The sequence below is a fragment of the Pleurodeles waltl genome, chromosome 3_1 (genome assembly GCF_031143425.1).
Source record: "Pleurodeles waltl isolate 20211129_DDA chromosome 3_1, aPleWal1.hap1.20221129, whole genome shotgun sequence".
Classification (NCBI taxonomy): Eukaryota; Metazoa; Chordata; class Amphibia; order Caudata; family Salamandridae; genus Pleurodeles; species Pleurodeles waltl.
The window spans coordinates 226,986,670-227,004,941 of NC_090440.1; the positions used below are offsets into that span (position 1 = coordinate 226,986,670).

At 43.8% G+C, this 18,272-nt stretch overlaps 1 protein-coding gene across 12 annotated transcripts in view; it reads right to left on the reverse strand.

Moving 5' to 3' along the window:
• NEO1 (neogenin 1) overlaps positions 1-18,272 on the reverse strand; it is a 514,543-nt gene that overhangs the window by 68,346 nt on the left and 427,925 nt on the right. For all 12 annotated transcript variants that reach the window (XM_069222245.1, XM_069222241.1, XM_069222240.1 and 9 more), the window contains exon 19: positions 5,800-5,907. In XM_069222245.1, coding sequence (XP_069078346.1) covers positions 5,800-5,907 — 108 coding nt within the window. The remainder of the gene's footprint in view (positions 1-5,799; positions 5,908-18,272) is intronic.

Consider the following 18,272-nt stretch of genomic DNA (forward strand, 5'->3'; position numbering starts at 1 on the left):
ATGCTAACCCTGATCCTTGTATGTGAAGCAAACAGACAATGTATTGGACAACTGGTTTAAAGAGGCCTATATGTTTGGACAGGAGGTGAAGCAGATGTAAAAGGGAGCGCATTACCATGCTGGAGAACCTGAAGCACACTTTGGTCTGAGGTACCTGAACACCAGCTGGGCAGGTAAAAACAAATTCTGCCTCCTACCTGAAGTCCATGACCATGGGAGGGTAAATCAAAGGAGCCTAACTGCATTCAAAGCAAGCAAGGAGGAAAGCATGCTGTTCTTACTGGTGGCCTTAGTTACTACCGCACCCTCTGGAAGTATGAAAGGTCAGTATTGGCTGTTGCATGGGCAGTCTCTGTCGTAGGCGAAACTCCAAGAGTGTCCTATAAACTTTTAGTATTGTTAGTGGAATCAACGAGCCAGGGAAGATAAAAACCCAAAGGGAAGGCCATAGCATGGCTGTCTTTCAAGTGCTCCACGGAAGAGTCAGCATTTTCCACAAAAAGCCTACAGTCCTCACATGGCATATCCATAAGGGATGCTTGAAGTTCTCACTGGTGCCCATGGTGCGCCCTACATTGTCTGCTGTGTCCAGACAATCCACCAACACAAACTCAGTTGTGCCCTTTCCACCCTGAATTGTTAGTGCAAGAGCATTCTTGAATTTGTCACAAAGGTCTGGCAAGACCTCGTTTGCCATATCATAAAGGGCAGGTGAGTAGGATCACAGCAGACAAACAGCATTCAGGTAACTCAAAGCTAAACTTTGAAAAAATGTTTTCCAGATAAATCAATGCACTAAGAGCTCTTCCTAGCTAGCAGAGCTGTGGGAAATTCTGTGGTTTTAATTATGCAGGTAAAAGCCTGAACTTCCAAGCTATCATGAGTCAGGTGCTAGGTCAGAAAGGCTGATCACCAGCGGCAGGCCAATGATGCCGAGGCACAGGGTGACTTAACAGGGAGTCCGAGCACAGCTTAGACCAGGTCACCATCAATGTCTGTCAAAGCTCCACTAAAGGTCAACAAAGGTTATGAAGTAGCAGGCCCAGGGTGAGCACAACACTGTTTCAGAAGACATATCCAGGCCACTGACATTCTGTAAATCTAAATAAATGAAAGCATAAGTGCAAAAGTTGGGGACTAAGAGGGGGGACAATTAAACCCCTCCTCGTCAGGCAGGACATTTGGAAGGCCTTCAATAATGACGTTCAAATCTGATTGGAACAAGCCTTCCCACTACAGTAGTAATAGTATCAAAGAAGAGGCTTGGAAAAGTCCTAAGATGGGGTTGCACATTGCTAATAGCACAGTGGGACATAGGCCTGGTGCAGGATGATATCGGCTCTGGATTGAAAACAAGTATCAAGGTTGGAGCCGGAGTACAAGTACTGGAGTTGAGGTCAGCACTGGTGCAGTTGGGACCTAAGGAACCTTTGACTCCAGAGTGGAGGCATGGACGAGTGCCAGTAGGGGCCTGGACAACAGGGTCAGTTGTGGTAGGTGGGTATGCACCAGCGGAAGTCTTGTTGTTCCATGAGGTCAAGTTGCTCGAGAGGGCGCAGGCATCATCTGTAAAAGTTGCAGCATGGCCTCTCTGTAGGTTCCTATCTTCTCTAGGATGGATGATGACCCAGGTAAGTTGGGCAGCACTGGAAAAACCCTCGGAGAAGACTATGTCAGATAGGGGGGTGGGGGGATCCAGACTTGTGGTCTGGGCACTGAAGAAGCCAAGACCCTACCTGTTTGGGACTCACTTCCGGGTTCAGACAGACCACAGGCCCCTCAGATGGCTCATGCAGATGAGGGGTGAGAATCCAAAACTCTTGAGGTGGTCCATTTCCCTACAGGGGATGGACTTTACGGTGGAGCATCGCCCAGGGGTTGACCACGCGAACGCTGATGGTCTCTCCAGATACTTCCGCCTTAGTGATGAGAGCTCCCAGGAGGTCGGGTAGCTCTCCCCACTTTCAGCTGGGGGGGACACATGTTAGACCTGACAGCCTTAGGGTGGTCACCAATGTTCCCTGTAAGGCGCGCGCACCTTTCCTTCCCCCATCGCGCAGGCCCCTTTAGCAAGCACGCACAAATGTTCCACCATTCCTATACATTTTGGTAGTTTATATGAGTTATCACTTTCTAAGCCTAAATAAGCCTTTTAGAGCGATATACGTGCTCCCCTAAGGCAGATAATGCTCATATTTGAATCTGGATTGAAGTCGATGAAAACAGCGTTTAAATGCCGCGGGGAGTGTTTTAAACATCATTTGGAGTACTTTAGCATACAAGCGAGCAACTGATATTTGTCTTGGAAATTAATGGTTAATGAGCTAGGAAATGCTTCAGAACAGTAGAAAATGTGCTGTTATCAAATGTTCCACCATTCCTATACTTTGTGGTAGTTTATATGCGTTATCACTTTCTAAGCTTAAATAAGCCTTTTTGAGCTATATACGTGCTCCCCTAAGGCAGATAATGCTTATATTTGAATCTGGATTAAAGTCAATGAAAACAGCTTTTAAATACCGCGGGGAGTGTTTTAAACATCATTTGGCGTGCTTTAGCATTCAAGCGGGCAAGTGATATTTGTCTTGAAAATCAATGGTTCATGAGCTAGGAAATGCTTCAGAACAGAAGAAAATGTGCTGTTATCAAATGTTCCACCATTCCTATACTTTGTGGTAGTTTATATGCGTTATCACTTTCTAAGCCTAAATTAGCCTTTTAGAGCAATATACGTGCTCCCCTAACAGGTCATGTCCTTGGGGTGTGCAATCAGGTCACAAAACTGCCTTGATGCCCTATTGCATGGAGCAATGATATCCCTTTTTTGCTTTAGTGGTATGGAGAGGCTAATGCCAAAGATCTTGGCTAGTTATGCGCTGCGCGCGCGTGAATGGTCAATTTCTTGGCGCACGTATCCTTGGCTGCAGCGCACAGAGACCGCACTCAGTGGAAAAAAATTAGAGGGACCATTGGTGGTCACCCCTAACTTTTTGCCTGCCTCCCTCCACTTTTTGGACACTGTTTTTGCTGGCTCCTAGACTCTGCGCACTTTATCACTGCTAACCAGTGCTAAAGTGCATATGCTCTCTCCCTTTAAACATGGTAACCTTGGATCATACCTGATTGGACTATTTAATTTACTGATAAGTCCCTAGTAATGTGCACTATATGTGCCTAGGGCCTGTAGATTAAATGCTACTAGTGGGCCTGCAGCACTGGTTGTGCCACCCACTTAAGTAGCCCTTTACCTTGTCTCAGGTTGCCATTGCAAGGCCTGTGGGTGCAGTTTCACTGTCACCTCGACTTGGCATTTAAAAGTACTTGCCAAGCCTATACCTCCCCATTCTCCACATATAAGTCACCTCTAATGTGTGCCCTAGGTAACCCCTAGAGCAGGGTGCGGTGTGGATGAAAGGCAGGACACGTACCTGTGTAGTTTACATGTCCTGGTAGTGTAAAACTCCTAAATTCGTTTTTGCACTACTGTGAGGCCTGCTCCCTTCATAGGCTAACATTGGGGCTGCCCTCATACAGTATTGAAGTGGTAGCTGCTGATCTGAAAGGAGTAGGAAGGTCATATTTAGTATGGCCAGAATGGTAATACAAAATCCTGCTGTCTGGTGAAGTTGGATTTAATATTACTATTCTAGAAATGCCACTTTTAGAAAGTGAGCATTTCTTTGCACTTAAATCTTTCTGTGCCTTACAATCCACGTCTGGCTGGGCTTAGTTGACAGCTCCTTGTGCATTCACTCAGACACACCCCAAACACAGGGGACTCAGCCTCACTTGCATACATCTGCATTTTGAATGGGTCTTCCTGGGCTGGGAGGGTGGAGGGCCTGCTCTCACACAAAGGACTGCCACACCCCCTACTGGGACCCTGGCAGACAGGATTGGACTGAAAGGGGACCTGGTGCACTTCTTAGCCACTCTTTGAAGTCTCCCCCACTTCAAAGGCACATTTGGGTATAAAACAGGGCCTCTGCCCTACCTCATCAGACACTTGCTGGAGAAGAAACCTGAACCAGAAACTACATCCTGCCAAGAAGAACTGCCTGGCTGCTCAAAGGACTCACCTGTCTGCTTTCTACAAAGGACTGCTGCCTTGCTGTTGGCCTGCTGCCTTGCTGAACTCGTCTGGCTGGAAAAGTGCTCTCCAAGGGCTTGGATAGAGCTTGCCTCCTGTTCCGTGAAGTCTCAGGACCAAAAAGACTTCTCTTTTTCACTTGGACGCTCTGAGCGCCGAAATGTCCGACGCACAGCTTATTCCGCGGCGAGTAAAACGCCGCACACCGACGCGACGCCTTCGGGACGACCGGAACTTCGACGCACGGCCTCGCAAGGACAACGGCGCCCGACCTCCAGAGGAGAAATCAACACGACGCCTGCTGTGGGAGCGAAACTTCGACGCGCAGCCCCGCAGAACGACGCACAGCCGGAAAACAAGCAGGAAAATCCACGCACAGACCCGGGACATCTGGTAATCCCGCGATCCACAGAAAGAGACTGTCCGCGTGCCGGAAAACGACGCACAACTTCCCCGTGTGGAAAATAACGACGCAAGACCATGTGTGCTGGGGAGAAAGCGACGCACACACCATTTTTCCACGTATCTCTTCTTCTGTGGCCCTCTGAGGAGATTTTCCTCTCCAAACCAGGTACTTTGTGCTTGAAAGAGACTTTGTTTGCTTTTTAAAGACTTAAGACACTTTTTATATCACTTTTCAGTGATATCTCTACAAATTCACATTGCAACTTTATTCGTTTTGACCTACAATTATCCTGATAAATATTATATATTTTTCTAAACACTGTGTGGTGTATTTTTGTGGTGCTATATGGTGGTATTGTATGATTTATTGCACAAATACTTTACACATTGCCTTCTAAGTTAAGCCTGACTGCTCGTGCCAAGCTACCAGAGGGTGGCACAGGCTAATTTTGGATTGTGTGTGACTTACCCTGACTAGAGTGAGGGTTCTTGCTTGGACAGAGGGTAACCTGACTGCCAACCAAAAACCCAATTTCTAACACTAGCACACTGCGAAGAAAAAGTATTTTGGAATCGGTGAATCACTGACAAAAGGTGGGGAGCGGCGCTCCAGATCCATGTTGAAGTAGCAGAAAGAAAGAAAGCACCTTTATATGGTTCTGTGCCGTCACTTTATTAGGCAGTGTGAGGCTGGTGCGCAGTCCAATGGTGTCGCCTATAAGAAGACATGAGCAATTGCAAAGAAAAGTTTCAGTTCCAGGTTGGTACTGGGATAATTTGTAAGGCAAGAACTCTGTGGGTAGAAGCATCCTTTTGAAATAGTTCTTCCACTCTAAACAATCATATCAATTAATCCCTTCACCCATTTCATTTTTCAAATTAGCATTAGTTTTTATGTATGAATATACGTTTAGTTTCCTTAAATGTACCCTGTCAAAATAGCTGATATTTGTGTTCAAAACCTGCTAAAAGCACATACCCTTCATCAAATTAAATGTAAAGCACAAGATGGAAAGGACAAATGAGCAATGAAAAAGCTATTTGATGTATTCTGTAGCAGATTAGTTCTTTATTAAACCTTGATGCAGGAATGGATTCCAGAACAGTGGTCACTTGGATGTAGGTTGCACATCATGATTCTAGTTAAGGCAAAAGAGTGCAACATGAAAGACCTTTTGTGATCGAGTGACTAACTTGAGAAGTGGGAAGATGAAATATCCATGAGAAGATGACTGACCTTTGTTTTGTCAAAAGTATCATGATCCACAGTGCTAACAAGCAATTTTTCTAAATCTCACACTTACCTGTGATCTTGCCATTGGCCTCAGACGGGGGCTGCCAGTTTACAATTATTGTGCGGGGCTTCCCTTCTTTGCTCACAACTGTGACATCTTTCGGGGGTGATGTTGGTACTGGAAGAAATATAAAATGTTATTAGTCATGCGTAAAAGTAGGTACACACTGCAGAAGTTCTTTGTTTTTGATGAAGAGCATCTCTGCTATCTGCATTAGGTCTATGTGATCTGCTTGCCATCTGACATAGCAACATCTGATGAGAAATATTACCTTCATGGTGATTGTCATTTTGGATTTTTTTTAAATCTCCAATCCTTTATTCACGGGTATCCCTGCACAGATGTTAAGCCCTTTTACCGCATTCATCATCAGTCTTTCCTAACAGGTTCCTTCATGATTTACTTCAGGCTTGCGAGTGTGCAGCAATGAATGTGCTCTGAGGGTGTGGTTGGAAGTGTTTTGGAGAGAGGGAGAGTGCCAGAATAAGCATAAAAGTAGTTTTTTCCCTGTTCTGCCCGTCTTCCTTTACAAATGGTTGGAAATCTCATTACGTAGCCTAAAATACTAGGTGAGGGATAGAGGGCCTACACCACGACTAGGATCCTACTGAACAGAATATGCACAATGTCCTCATCTTTTCTCTGCATTTCAAGCTGTACTAATGGTTCATTTCCGGGAGGAGTGAACTGATAAAAGCTCTGACCAAGTAAACAAATGTTGTCATTAATGCTGTTCCTCAGGTCATTAAAGAAGTGACATTACAGAAGTCGTAACAGCTTTGGTATTTTTTTTTTTATATAAACCATTTTATTAACGTTTATTTCTAAATATAAAACACAATAAAACTCATTAAAACAGTCTGCAAGAATTCTCAAGAAGCATTTGTTGATGGACAGGAAACAACAATGGCAAGTACACAGTAAATTGGCATTTCTGGCTTGGTCTCACTCTTGGAGTGCAAAGTCATTACTCGAGATTTCAAACTGCTCCACCCTCCTCCCCAATATATGGAACATCTTTCTTGGGATTACCACTCAGTTCTGTTTCTCCAAAATCCTGTATAGGTAAAGGCCAGCTCACCACCTGGCTACACCGAGGACCCCATTGCTCTCCACATTTGTGCCATGTTTGTTCTGGCAATATATTTTTTTTGGCAATGGTTATGCCTAAACCTACAAAGGATGGCTGATAACTGTCCGCATTCCTTCCAGAATATTTAACAGAGCTATTTTCGAGTTAAGGGTTATAGTGCAGTGTGTTACAAACCTCAAACCCCTTCCAATATTTCTGGAGTATTCAACAGCTCCTGATCAAGTGCAAGTCACCTGTATCTTCCTAGCATGTAGAGGATTTTCTTCACTAGGCAACACGTATCTAGTATATTAGAAAATAGAGGTTAATATTTAGAATGTACTAGTTGCTCTCTCTCTGGGTGCTGTTAGAACCGTCTGCCCTTCCATATCACCTTTAGCAATATTTTTGGCAAGATTTGCACTGTGATAGGACAAAATATTTTAACCCCTTGGGTGCCCAGGACAAGACCACCTCGTCCTGCTATGGGCCCCCGATGGCCAGGCACCCCCCTCCCCCGGGCAGGGATGGAAGGAGAATCGCTTCCCCTTCCACCCCCCACCCGTGACCCCCCCCGTGGCGTCTGGTGACCTCATCAGAGGCATTCCCTCCGGCGCTGGAAGCTCAGCTTCCAGCGCCCGATCGAAAGAGAAATGATTTGCATTTCTCCTCCGATCACGTGGAGGGGGCAGAGAAGCCTGAAAGGAGAGGAAAGGCCTTTCCTCTCCTTTCAGGCTTCTCTGAGCATTTCTGCTGCCCGATCGCATGCCACTAGACACCAGGGAATTTTTAAAATTTTTTATTTACTTGACAAGGAGAGCGGCCCCGTGGGCAAGGGCCACTCTCCAGGGGGGCAATTTGTTTTTTGGCTGTTTCTGCCCCCCCAGGGGCAAATCGGCCTAATACAATTGGGGGCGGGGGGACAGAAACCCCCTAGACAGCAGGTTATTTTTTTTTTTTTTGTTATATGTGGGGAGCGACCTCTTAGGCAAAGGTCGCTCCCCTGGTGGCAAAATTAATTCTAGGCAGTTTCTGCCCCCCTTGGGGGCAGATCGGCCTATTTTTATTATGCTACTCTGCCTCCAAGGGGGGGCAGAATCCACTAGGCACAAGGGATTTTTTTTTTTCTGCCAATTTCACGCAAGGGGAGCCACCCCTTAGGCTGATCTAGAAACCTCTTAGGCACCAGGGATTGGTGTGTGTGTTTTGTTTAGGGGGGGCAGCCCCTTGGGCAAGGGTCGCTCACCAGGGGGGCACATTACTGTTGGCCATCGGCTTATTTTTGGAAGGCCCATCTGCCCCCAAGGGAGGCAGAAAGCCCACCAGAGACCAGGAAAGATTTTTTTTCAAAATAAATGGGGCCAAAGTTGTTCTGCCCACCAGTGGGCAGATGGGGCAATTACCCTTGATCCACACCCCAGGGGCAGGAAGTCTACTAAATGCCAGGGAATAAAAAATAAAAAAAATAGTGGGGTGGTGGCTACCAACCAGTATGGGCATGGTTATGCCCCCACCCCAACTGAAAGGGGTAACAGTCTTTCAGCTCTCCCCCGCACTCTAAAACATCTTATCGCACAGCAAGCAAGTGGACATTTGATTATTTGGGGTTTTGGTTTTACATTTGGGCCATGAGAGCTTGGCTAACTCTCAAAATCGTCCCACTTGGAATGGTGAGGGCTGCACTTTTTGGACTTTGGGACGCTGCCATGTAGAAAAATCCACAAGACCTAGACACATCTGAAAACTAAACATCTGGGTGAGTCCAGGGCGGTGTGCTTCACATGCACCCCACACCATTTTGTTACCCACAATGCCCTGAAAACCTCCAACTTTGCTGGAAATCACACATTTTTCCCACATTTTTGTGATGGAACCTACCGGAATCTGCAGGAATCCACAAAATTCCTACCACCCAGCATTGTCTCATCTATATCGATAGAAATCTGTCCCACTTGTCAGCCTAATAATGTTTTTTTCCAAACTGCCCTTTTGGACCTACTTTGGTTCCCCCTCAATGTTGACATGTTTTTGGCTCTTCCCTGTCACAGACACTTGGCCCACCTACACAAGTGAGGTATCATTTTTACCGGGAGACTGAGGGGAACGTTGGGTGGTAGGAAATTTGTCCCGATGCGGTGATCCCACACAGAAATGTGGGAAAAAGTTGATTTTTTTAGCTACATTTGAGGTTTGCTGAGGATCCTGGGTAAGAAAACACTGGGGTATCCATGCAAGTCACTTGGGGGAACACTGGGTAGAAGGAAATTTGTGGATCCTCTCAGATTCCAGAACTTTGTCACCAAAATGTGAGGAAAAAGTGTTTTTTTGGCCAAATGTTGAGGTTTGCAAAGGATTCTGGGTAACAGAACCTGGTGAGAGCCCCACAAGTCACCCCATCTTGGATTCCCCTAGGTGTCTAGTTTTCAAAAATGTGCAGGTTTGGTAGGTTTCCCTAGGTGCCAGCTGAGCTGGAGGCCAAAATCTACAGCTAGGCACTTTGCAAAAAACACGTCAGTTTTCAATGTAAAAATGTGATGTGTCCATGTTGTGTTTTGGGGCACTTCCTGTCGCGGGCGCTAGGCCTACCCACACAAGTGAGGTATCATTTTTATCGGCAGACTTGGGGGAACATAGAATAGCAAAACAAGTGTTATTGCCCCTGGTCTTTCTCTACATTTTTTCCTTCCAAATATAAGACAGTGTGTAAAAAAGACGTCTATTTGAGAAATGTCCTGTACTTCACATGCTAGTATGGGCACCCCAGAATTCAGAGATGTGCAAATAACCACTGCTCCTCAACACCTTATCTTGTGCCCATTTTGGAAATACAAAGGCTTTCTTGATACCTATTTTTGACTCTTTATATTTCAGCAAATGAATTGCTATATACCGGGCATAGAATGAAAACCCACTGCAAGGTGCAGCTCATTTATTGGCTCTGGGTACCTAGGGTTCTTGATGAACCTACAAGCCCTATACATCCCCGCAACCAGAAGAGTCCAGCAGACGTAAAAGTATATTGCTTTCAAGAATCTGACATTGCAGGAAAAAGTTACACAGTAAAACGTAGAGAAAAATGGCTGTTTTTTTCACCTCAATTTCAATATTTTTTTATTTCAGTTATTTCCTGTAGCAAACCCTTGTATGATCTACACAAATTACCCATTGCTAAATTCAGAATTTTGTCTACTTTTCAGAATTGTTTGGGTTTCTGGGATCCAGCATTGGTTTCACACCCATTTCGGTCACTGACTGGAAGGAGGCTGAAAGCACAAAAAAAATCATTAAAATGGGGTATGTCCCAGTAAAATGCCAAATTTGTGTTGAAAATTTTGTTTTTCTGATTCAAGTCTGCCTGTTCCTGAAAAGCTGGTAATTTTTGCACCGCAAACCCTTTGTTGATGCCATTTTCAGGGAAAAAACCACAAGCCTTCTTCTGCAGCCCTTTTTCCCTTTTTTTTGTAAAAAAAAAAAAAAAAAAAAAAAAAAAAAACTAATTTTTCACTGTATTTTGGCTATTTTCTTGGCCTCCTTCAGGGGAACCCACGAAGTCTGGGTACCTCTAGAATCCCTAGGATGTTGGAAAAAAAGGACGCAAATTTGGTGTGGGTAGCTTATGAGGACAAAATGTTATGAGGGCCTAAGCGCGCCCTGCCCCAAATAGCCAAAAAAAAGCCTGGCACCTGAGGGGGAAAAGGCCTGGCAGCGAAGGGGTTAAAAGTTCTGGTCAGTAGAGGTCACTTAGGAAGCAGATGAGTCTTAAGTCACAGGATGTAGAACAAATGTTACTGAAGGCTCTACAGGATCTATGTTCAATGTGTTGTGGAGCATGTCATATGTGAAGATCTACAGTAGGACTGGAAAACAAGAACCAAATCCTGGTGGTCCATGACAGGTCTGATTGAAAAACTGAATATATCCACATCAAAACCCGGCGACAAGCTATCCACTGAAAATTGAGAGGGTTTTCTAACTTCCTAGTAAGCCGATCAAAATACGTGGTGTGGTAGAACAGAGAAAAACAACGCAATACAACTGCCAGCTGTATCTTAACTGTTTATAGACTCCTAAAATGAAGGTATCAAAGACTGGGTGAAGACCTGTGGTACCTAAGACAAAACTGTTTGCTGACTGGTACCCAATTTCGACATGTATGGCAATAGTAACAATGACCTTTTGTTTTCTCTGCTTTAGCTTTCTTCTATGCTGTTTATGTTTCTGTGCAAATAGAATCCAATACCATATTCTGTACCACGTAAACATTTAACTTTACAAATCGCTCTCTCCTCCAACTTGCTTTGCAGCATATATGGATCTGTAAAGGGAGACATTTTTCAGGGTTACCAGCAGCTACACCAGTTCCAAGTAACACTACAACTAAATAATGCAGAGACACAGGGAAAGCAAGCTAAATCTCACCTTAAATGGATTTAGACAGAGGCCAATTCACCTACTTAAGAAACTTCCTGCAAAAAATCTAATCTACCCCAATGTCTCCAGATTGTGTGTGGTGGAATTACACTACAGGAATACCCCTCCCTTGCAACACCTTGTAATTGTATACATGTTTTCATTTTTGCATTCTTAGACTGCTCCACAACCACGTGGTATCACAGAAAAGTACACATCAGCAACAACTGTGATGCTTACATCTCTGACTCTGAATAGATTAGCACATTTCACCACAGTAAGAAAGCACATTTTTAGTACTTGTTGGAAAATCATTAGATTCTAAGCGCATCTAGTGTTGACAGGTAGCTAATTCCACAAAGAAAGAGATAGACCAAAGAAGACTTGAGTTTCAGATTTTGTAAGTTCCAGGAGTTCACACTGTTGGGTATCCTACAAACTTAAGTTGTTCAACTCAGTGTTTTCCCAGTCTGGCTACTCACTAACTGGTACCAACAGGCATACCCAACTGTCACAGCTTTCTTGCAGCTACAAAGTCAAGGGTCCCCTTCAGTACACATCACTTTGACACAGAAATGATTTCTCTGTGACCTCAGCAGCGCAGAAAGAAAATAACTCACTGAGTGTTGTAAGTGTCCCTAAAGATGAAGCGCAGGATGTACCAATGAAACCGTTTATCACATCCTGCACTCTTCTTGAAGCTCGTCCTGTTTTTAAAGCCAATTTCAAAATGTCAAAGGATAAAACCAACACATGGCGAAAGAACAAAAAGCAGCATCCAAAAGTGTGAAGAAGCACGAGCTGCAAATCCATGTGTGATGATGGATCTGTAACAAAACAGGATCTCGCAGGGGTGTATTGGTTGTCCAACAGGTGAAGTTGAGCTCATGCTCCAACTGTAACTGCAGACTGTATTTTATCTGCGGAACCACTGTTTGCAGTTTTATCCTTTGAGCACTGTCATACCTTTAATTTAAAAAAAAGAAAGTCTGACTCTTGGTCTGCTGTGCAGTTGGAGATGCCGCAAAGAATCCAATAGGTGAAGTTATTTTTTTTTTATCATGGGCAAGACACTGACCATCTCTTCCCAAGCGCGGATGCAATCACAAAACCTTTGCTTAGAACACTGCCTCACACAACAGCCGATGTTTACAACATGGCTGTCTCCACAAACTGAATCAATTCTAGTTCGCAGTGGAGGCACAAAGAGAAACATTATCTGTCTTTGCTGAGGTGGGATTGGAATCAAGAAATATTTTCCCTTCACTCCACTCCACTGCAGTGTTCTTGCTGAAGACAACATGTGGTTGTCTTGTCCTGAGAAGGACCAGACAAATGTAGGCCAAAAAGCGTCAACCAACACTGTTGGAGAAGTCGCCTATTCCTTTACAGAAAACCAAGCCTTGGATTAGTTCTGATGAAATGCTGGACTGCAATTGACAAAATGGTCGCAACATTGTTGGCCAGAATGAAGGAATATTGGTATTATCTCTTGGTGGATTCGTAACACTGACATTACGAGTGTAAACACAGCATATATAAAAGTATACAAAGATATTAATGGGATTAATTTTGCCTTTGCCATGAATGATATCTATGTAGAACATATATGAAATATGAGTAAATTGTTTTGTCTTTATAGCCAATTGATGCAATAGGATCTGATGAAATGAATTCATATCAATTATGAGAGATTTCTTTGGAAGAATCTCTCTTCAATACCAAGCTAAGCCAATATTAGTATTCCAATTAAGGTTCTGAAAAGTACTCTCTACTGGAAGCGCTACTAGAATGATGTGGCAGGTGAGTACCACATTATGAGGCATGGCTGACTAAATTATGCAGCAAGAAAAGGCAAATTATGCTTCATAATGCACCACTTAATTTTATAGTATTACTTCGTTATTTTGTAATTTATACATGTGGTAATGCTGTCTGGGCAAACACTCACCTCATTAGTACCAGTTTAATCTATCTAAGAGATGGTATGACAAGAAAAGCTGCCTTCAAGGAAAGTTACTGTACTGTAAAAAGGGGTCCTAGGAGTCTAGTGTGAATTATACTGAGGTTCCAGACATAAGTGGAGGGATCTCTGTGAGGGATACAGGGGTGTGGAATTTAAAAACATATCTACTTGTCCATGGGGCAGGTTGCTTCTTAAATCAACTTGTCCTGTAAAAAACCTACTTGTCCCTATGGTGCCATGTCGTACAGTCACAAATTATGACAGCACTCCCATTATGTAAGCCCTCTGATAATATCCTCTATGATTATGCCAGGGCTACTACTATAGCAGGGCTTGAATACTTGCAGTTTCAATCCCTACTATAGCAATGTCCTTATTTTGCTACCTTTCTGCAGGTCTACATAATGGGGCTGGAGGAAGCAGCAGTAGTTCCAGGGCTGGCATGCCTTTGAATCTGCAAACCTACTACCTTGCATGTTTTAATGATTTTCACCAGCTCTTCTGTAATCTTTTCCCATAATGATAAAGGCTGGAAGTTTACTCCTGACAATGGCAGAAGTAGAGGTTCTTCCAGTGTTAGGAAAAAAAAAGTGGTTGGGGGGAAAGTGAACTCAATATATTTTCACATGAGCAAATCTACACATGCACATTTGCTTGCGCAAAAATACAGTTAAATATTTTATAGGAGTATGATTTCCTGGTCTACTTCTATAAGTTCTTGTGCATTCATAAACGCCACTAATTCAAAGACCTGTACCACGGGTGCACTTTTGTGACTTTTTTAAAGAATTGGGTCCCTAATTAGGTCTGGCGTAAACGAAGACATTTTGTTTTATTAAACTTCTATTTCTATCTATCTATCCATCAGCTGGCTTTATTTTGTATGATTGCATTCTGCTCTTCCACAAGGAGCATATTGGCACATAAAGTAGTTTTGTTTAGTGCCAGGAACTACTGTGGCAATCAGTGGCGTAACGAAACCGGAAGGGGAACCCCTCCAAAGAATATTGAGGGGGCCCCTGCAAAGAATATGAAGGGGGCCCCCCTCCAGACTCACTCAGGGTAGGTGCTTTGCTGAGGGGGGCCCCTGAAGAGGGGCTGCATGGCCTTTGTTACACCATTGGTGGCAATGTGTGCTTTTTGAGAACAAAAGCTTTTTTTCTTTTTGCCAGTGTTTGTTACAATGATGAGGGCTAACAGCTCCCACAACAATAAAGTGTTACAAAAGCCATGTCAAAACAAGACATGCTCTGACGAAACCAATAGTCTCACAAATATGTCAGATCGGTTGGCTTTGCCAGTGCTTGTTTATTTTCATGCTTTCTATAATCTTGTTACTGAATTTCCATTAGGAATATGTTTGGGAAATACTAGCATGCATCAACATATTTTACTAAATGACGCTTCAGAGAAATAGCACCTAAAATTTCATAGTAGCGAAACATTTTTGTTCCTACTTGCATTTATTTCTGAACATTTTATTTTGAAAGCAAAGAATCATGACTCTTGCTTACAAGCTTCTACAAATATTTGCATCTAATCAGAGCATTGTGGGAGCATTATACTTAGTGTCATACTGTTAAACTTTTCAAACGTGTGTACACTTTTTTTTTTCTTTTACTGGAACCACTGTCAGTATTGCACTGTGACCTTAAAAAATGAATTTACAGTACTCACCCTAATAATTAAGGATTTTCATTAATGAACCATAAATACAAGTCTGAACAGCATTAACATATGGGCACACATTACCTCAACTGCAGACAGTTCCCTTCTGTGTAAACTGGCAGCCAACGGGTTTGTGCTGCAGGGGGTTGGGCCTACTTGTCCCAAGGACAAAATAAACATGAAAACTTGTTGACCTTGATCCCAAACAATATGTCCTGGGCTGAGATGCAGGTGAAGCAAGTAAAAGCAAATATCCTGGACCACAGGTACCAGGGAACCCAGGTGTTTGTAGATGCAATAACAGAGAAATCCCTTCCACTTTGCTGTGTAGCTATATCCGTGCATTTATGTGGAAGGTGTATGTAGCCAAACTCAAGGACCACATGTTCCAAATTGCTAGACTGAGCTATCTGGGGACTGGATGTCTGATTTGGCCTTAAGCCTATGTTAGAAGGTCTGGCCTGTTGGGGAGCTTCTCAAAGGGGCTAAGAGCTTTCAACCAAGGCCATCTGGCTCTGGTAAAGGCTACAAAGATGAGCGCCTGAGAGATTTGGGGCATCTTCTGGGCTACAAATCGAAGGAGTGAGGCGGGAAAGTGTAAGCAAAGATGCCCGACCAGTCCATCTATAATGCATTAATCATGGATTGCGGGTTCCTGGATTTTGGACATTTTGCGTTTTGGGGAATGGCAAATAGGACTGTGTGTGGAGTGCCCCAGCACTGAAAATCATGATGTAGGACTTCCAGGTGGTGGTCTCCTTGCAAATTATTTGCCCTGCTGAACACATTAGACAGGTAGCTGTTCAACCCAGGAACGTATCCCGCTATGGGATGAATGAGGTTGCTGAAAGCAATATATATTTTGTGCCAGTAACAACAGAAGGCGAGAGACAGTACCGTCCAGTTTCTGGAATTAGTACATGACTATCATGTTGTCTGCTCTGAGTAGTACTACCTTGATCTAAATGAGGGGAAGGAAGGCTTTAGGGGCAAGAAGCTCAAGGTAACTTTGTAAGGTTATGTGGTTGAGATATGCCTGTCCAGCCGGCTTGAGAGGAGACAGTGGTGATGGTGACTTGTGGAATGGGGCCTATGAAGGGCCTGCCCTGCAACAGACTGTCGCTGTTCTAATATTGTAGAGGAGTAAAAGGCACTGGTGTTTAAGAAAAATAGTTCTTCCTATTTACCATCCACTCATTACAATTGAGCAGAGAGGCATTCCTGTAGCAGGCGCATGGCGAGCCAGGTACTGTGTGATGCAGGAAGCCTTCATGCCCAGTGGAAGCATAAAAGATCTGAGAGTTGACTGTTTGGTTGAAAAAAAGGTAAGAGTTTAGTACGGTTCCCAGCAAGGGATGGACTTGAAGGAGATGTAGACGGGATTTAGTGGCATTTAGGGTCAAACCGTGGCTATTTAGGAGTGAGATGGTATCCTGGGTAAATGCTAGACACTGGTGCTTGCCTGTGCTCTTGATCAGCCAATTGGCGAAGTAGTGGAAAACGTAGATGCACCATTTCTCATATGGGCAGCTACTACAGCTAGGCACTTTGTGAAGTCCCTTGGCGCAGTGGTGACACTGAAGTGAAGTACATGGAATTTATAATGATGGCCACTAATCATGAAGCAGAGGTAGCACCGGTGTGTGGGATTGATCGGGATGTAGAAATAGACATCATTGAGGTCTAATTACATCACGTAATCACTTTGAAGGAGGGTGATTACATCCAGAAGCATTTACCATATGGAAGTGGGCCTGTGGCCCTAGATGGATCTGAAGGAGCAGTACTTCTTGGGGATTAAGAAGTAAAGAATACATTTCCCTGCCAAGCTGATGTGGTCGGTGGGGGACTGGCTCGAAGGCTGATTAAAAAAGGAGCGCTTTCCTCTCTTCCTGCAGAAGGGTTGAGCTGGTCGCTGCTGAGGATATGGTGCAGGATAGGATATTGGGAGAGAATGTGAGAAATTATAGGCAGTAGCTGTGCCAACCCATCGCTAATACCAACTTGTCTGACATGATCTCCTGCCAGCAGAGAAGGAAATCCTGCAGTCTCCCCCCAAGGTGCTGTGTGATCAGGTAGGAGAGAAGAAATGGTTTCTTACCTGTAACTCCAGTTCTCTCGTAGGGGTATTTCCATGATAGTCATAAGCACTGAATAGTTCCGCGCGCCTGCGGGGACCCCGGAGCACTGTTGTGTAGTATATTCTTAAGTGCAATCATCAGCTCCTTGACAAAAAGGTCTGTGAAAAACACTTAAGAATAACAATGTGCAGCCTATGTGAACAGCTACACAGGCCAAATTGTTAGAAGAAAAAAACAGTTGTAGTGTAAATTTCACGTTTAAACCTCTATTTATTCTATAAATACATAAATAAATACATTCTCATATTTTATTTACACCTCTCATGAGAATAAAACAATGTAGGGCAGTGTAGCCCATAGGCTGCCATTATACAGAATGAAAATAGAACTGTGCCTTTAAGAAAGTAAAGTCTTCCTGTTTCCCATCATGCACAGCAAAAGGCAGTTGCCTCAGTTCTTTTTTGGAGGCTATTAACCTGACATGAAGAAAAAACAAAACATTTGTTGGAGTACCAACCTCCATAATATTCATGTTCTATGTCAACTCCACCGGGGAGGAGGGAGGGTTGCTTATGACTATCATGGAAATACCCCTACGAGAGAACTGGAGTTACAGGTAAGAAACCATTTCTTCTCTCGTAGGGGATTTCCATGTATAGTCATAAGCACTGAATAGAGTAGCAAGCCCATCCCCATAACCGCGGTGGAGTAGACATAAGAATACTGAGAAAAACATGAATCATGCAAACAAATTCTTGAGCAAAGCCTGCCCAACCTGAGCATCTGCCCTAGCGTCTGTATCAAGGCAGTAATGCTTAGTAAAGGTATGGACCGACCTCCAAGTGGCAGCCTTGCATATTTCTGCCAAAGGGACATTTCTCATCAAGGCTACAGTAGCTGCTTTCCCTCTGGTAGAGTGGGCTTTTGGCCTACCACCAAGGGATTTGTTTGCTAACTGATAACATAACATTATACATGAAACAATCCACCTGGATAAAGATTGTTTAGATGTACCCAAACCTGTTCTGATTGGGCCATAGTTAATAAAAAGCTGTTGTGATTTTCGTAAGCTTTTTGTCCTGTCCAAGTAAAATTTCAAGACTCTCTTTACATCCAGAGAATGCAGAGTTCTCTCAGCAGGAGTAGCTGGATTCTGAAAGAAAGTCGGTAATGAAATTGTTTGGTTCACATGGAAGTCGGAGACTACCTTAGGTAAAAATTTTGGATGAGTTCTCATTACCACTTTTGCAGAATGAAAAACCGTGTAGGGTTCCTGAGCGCAAAG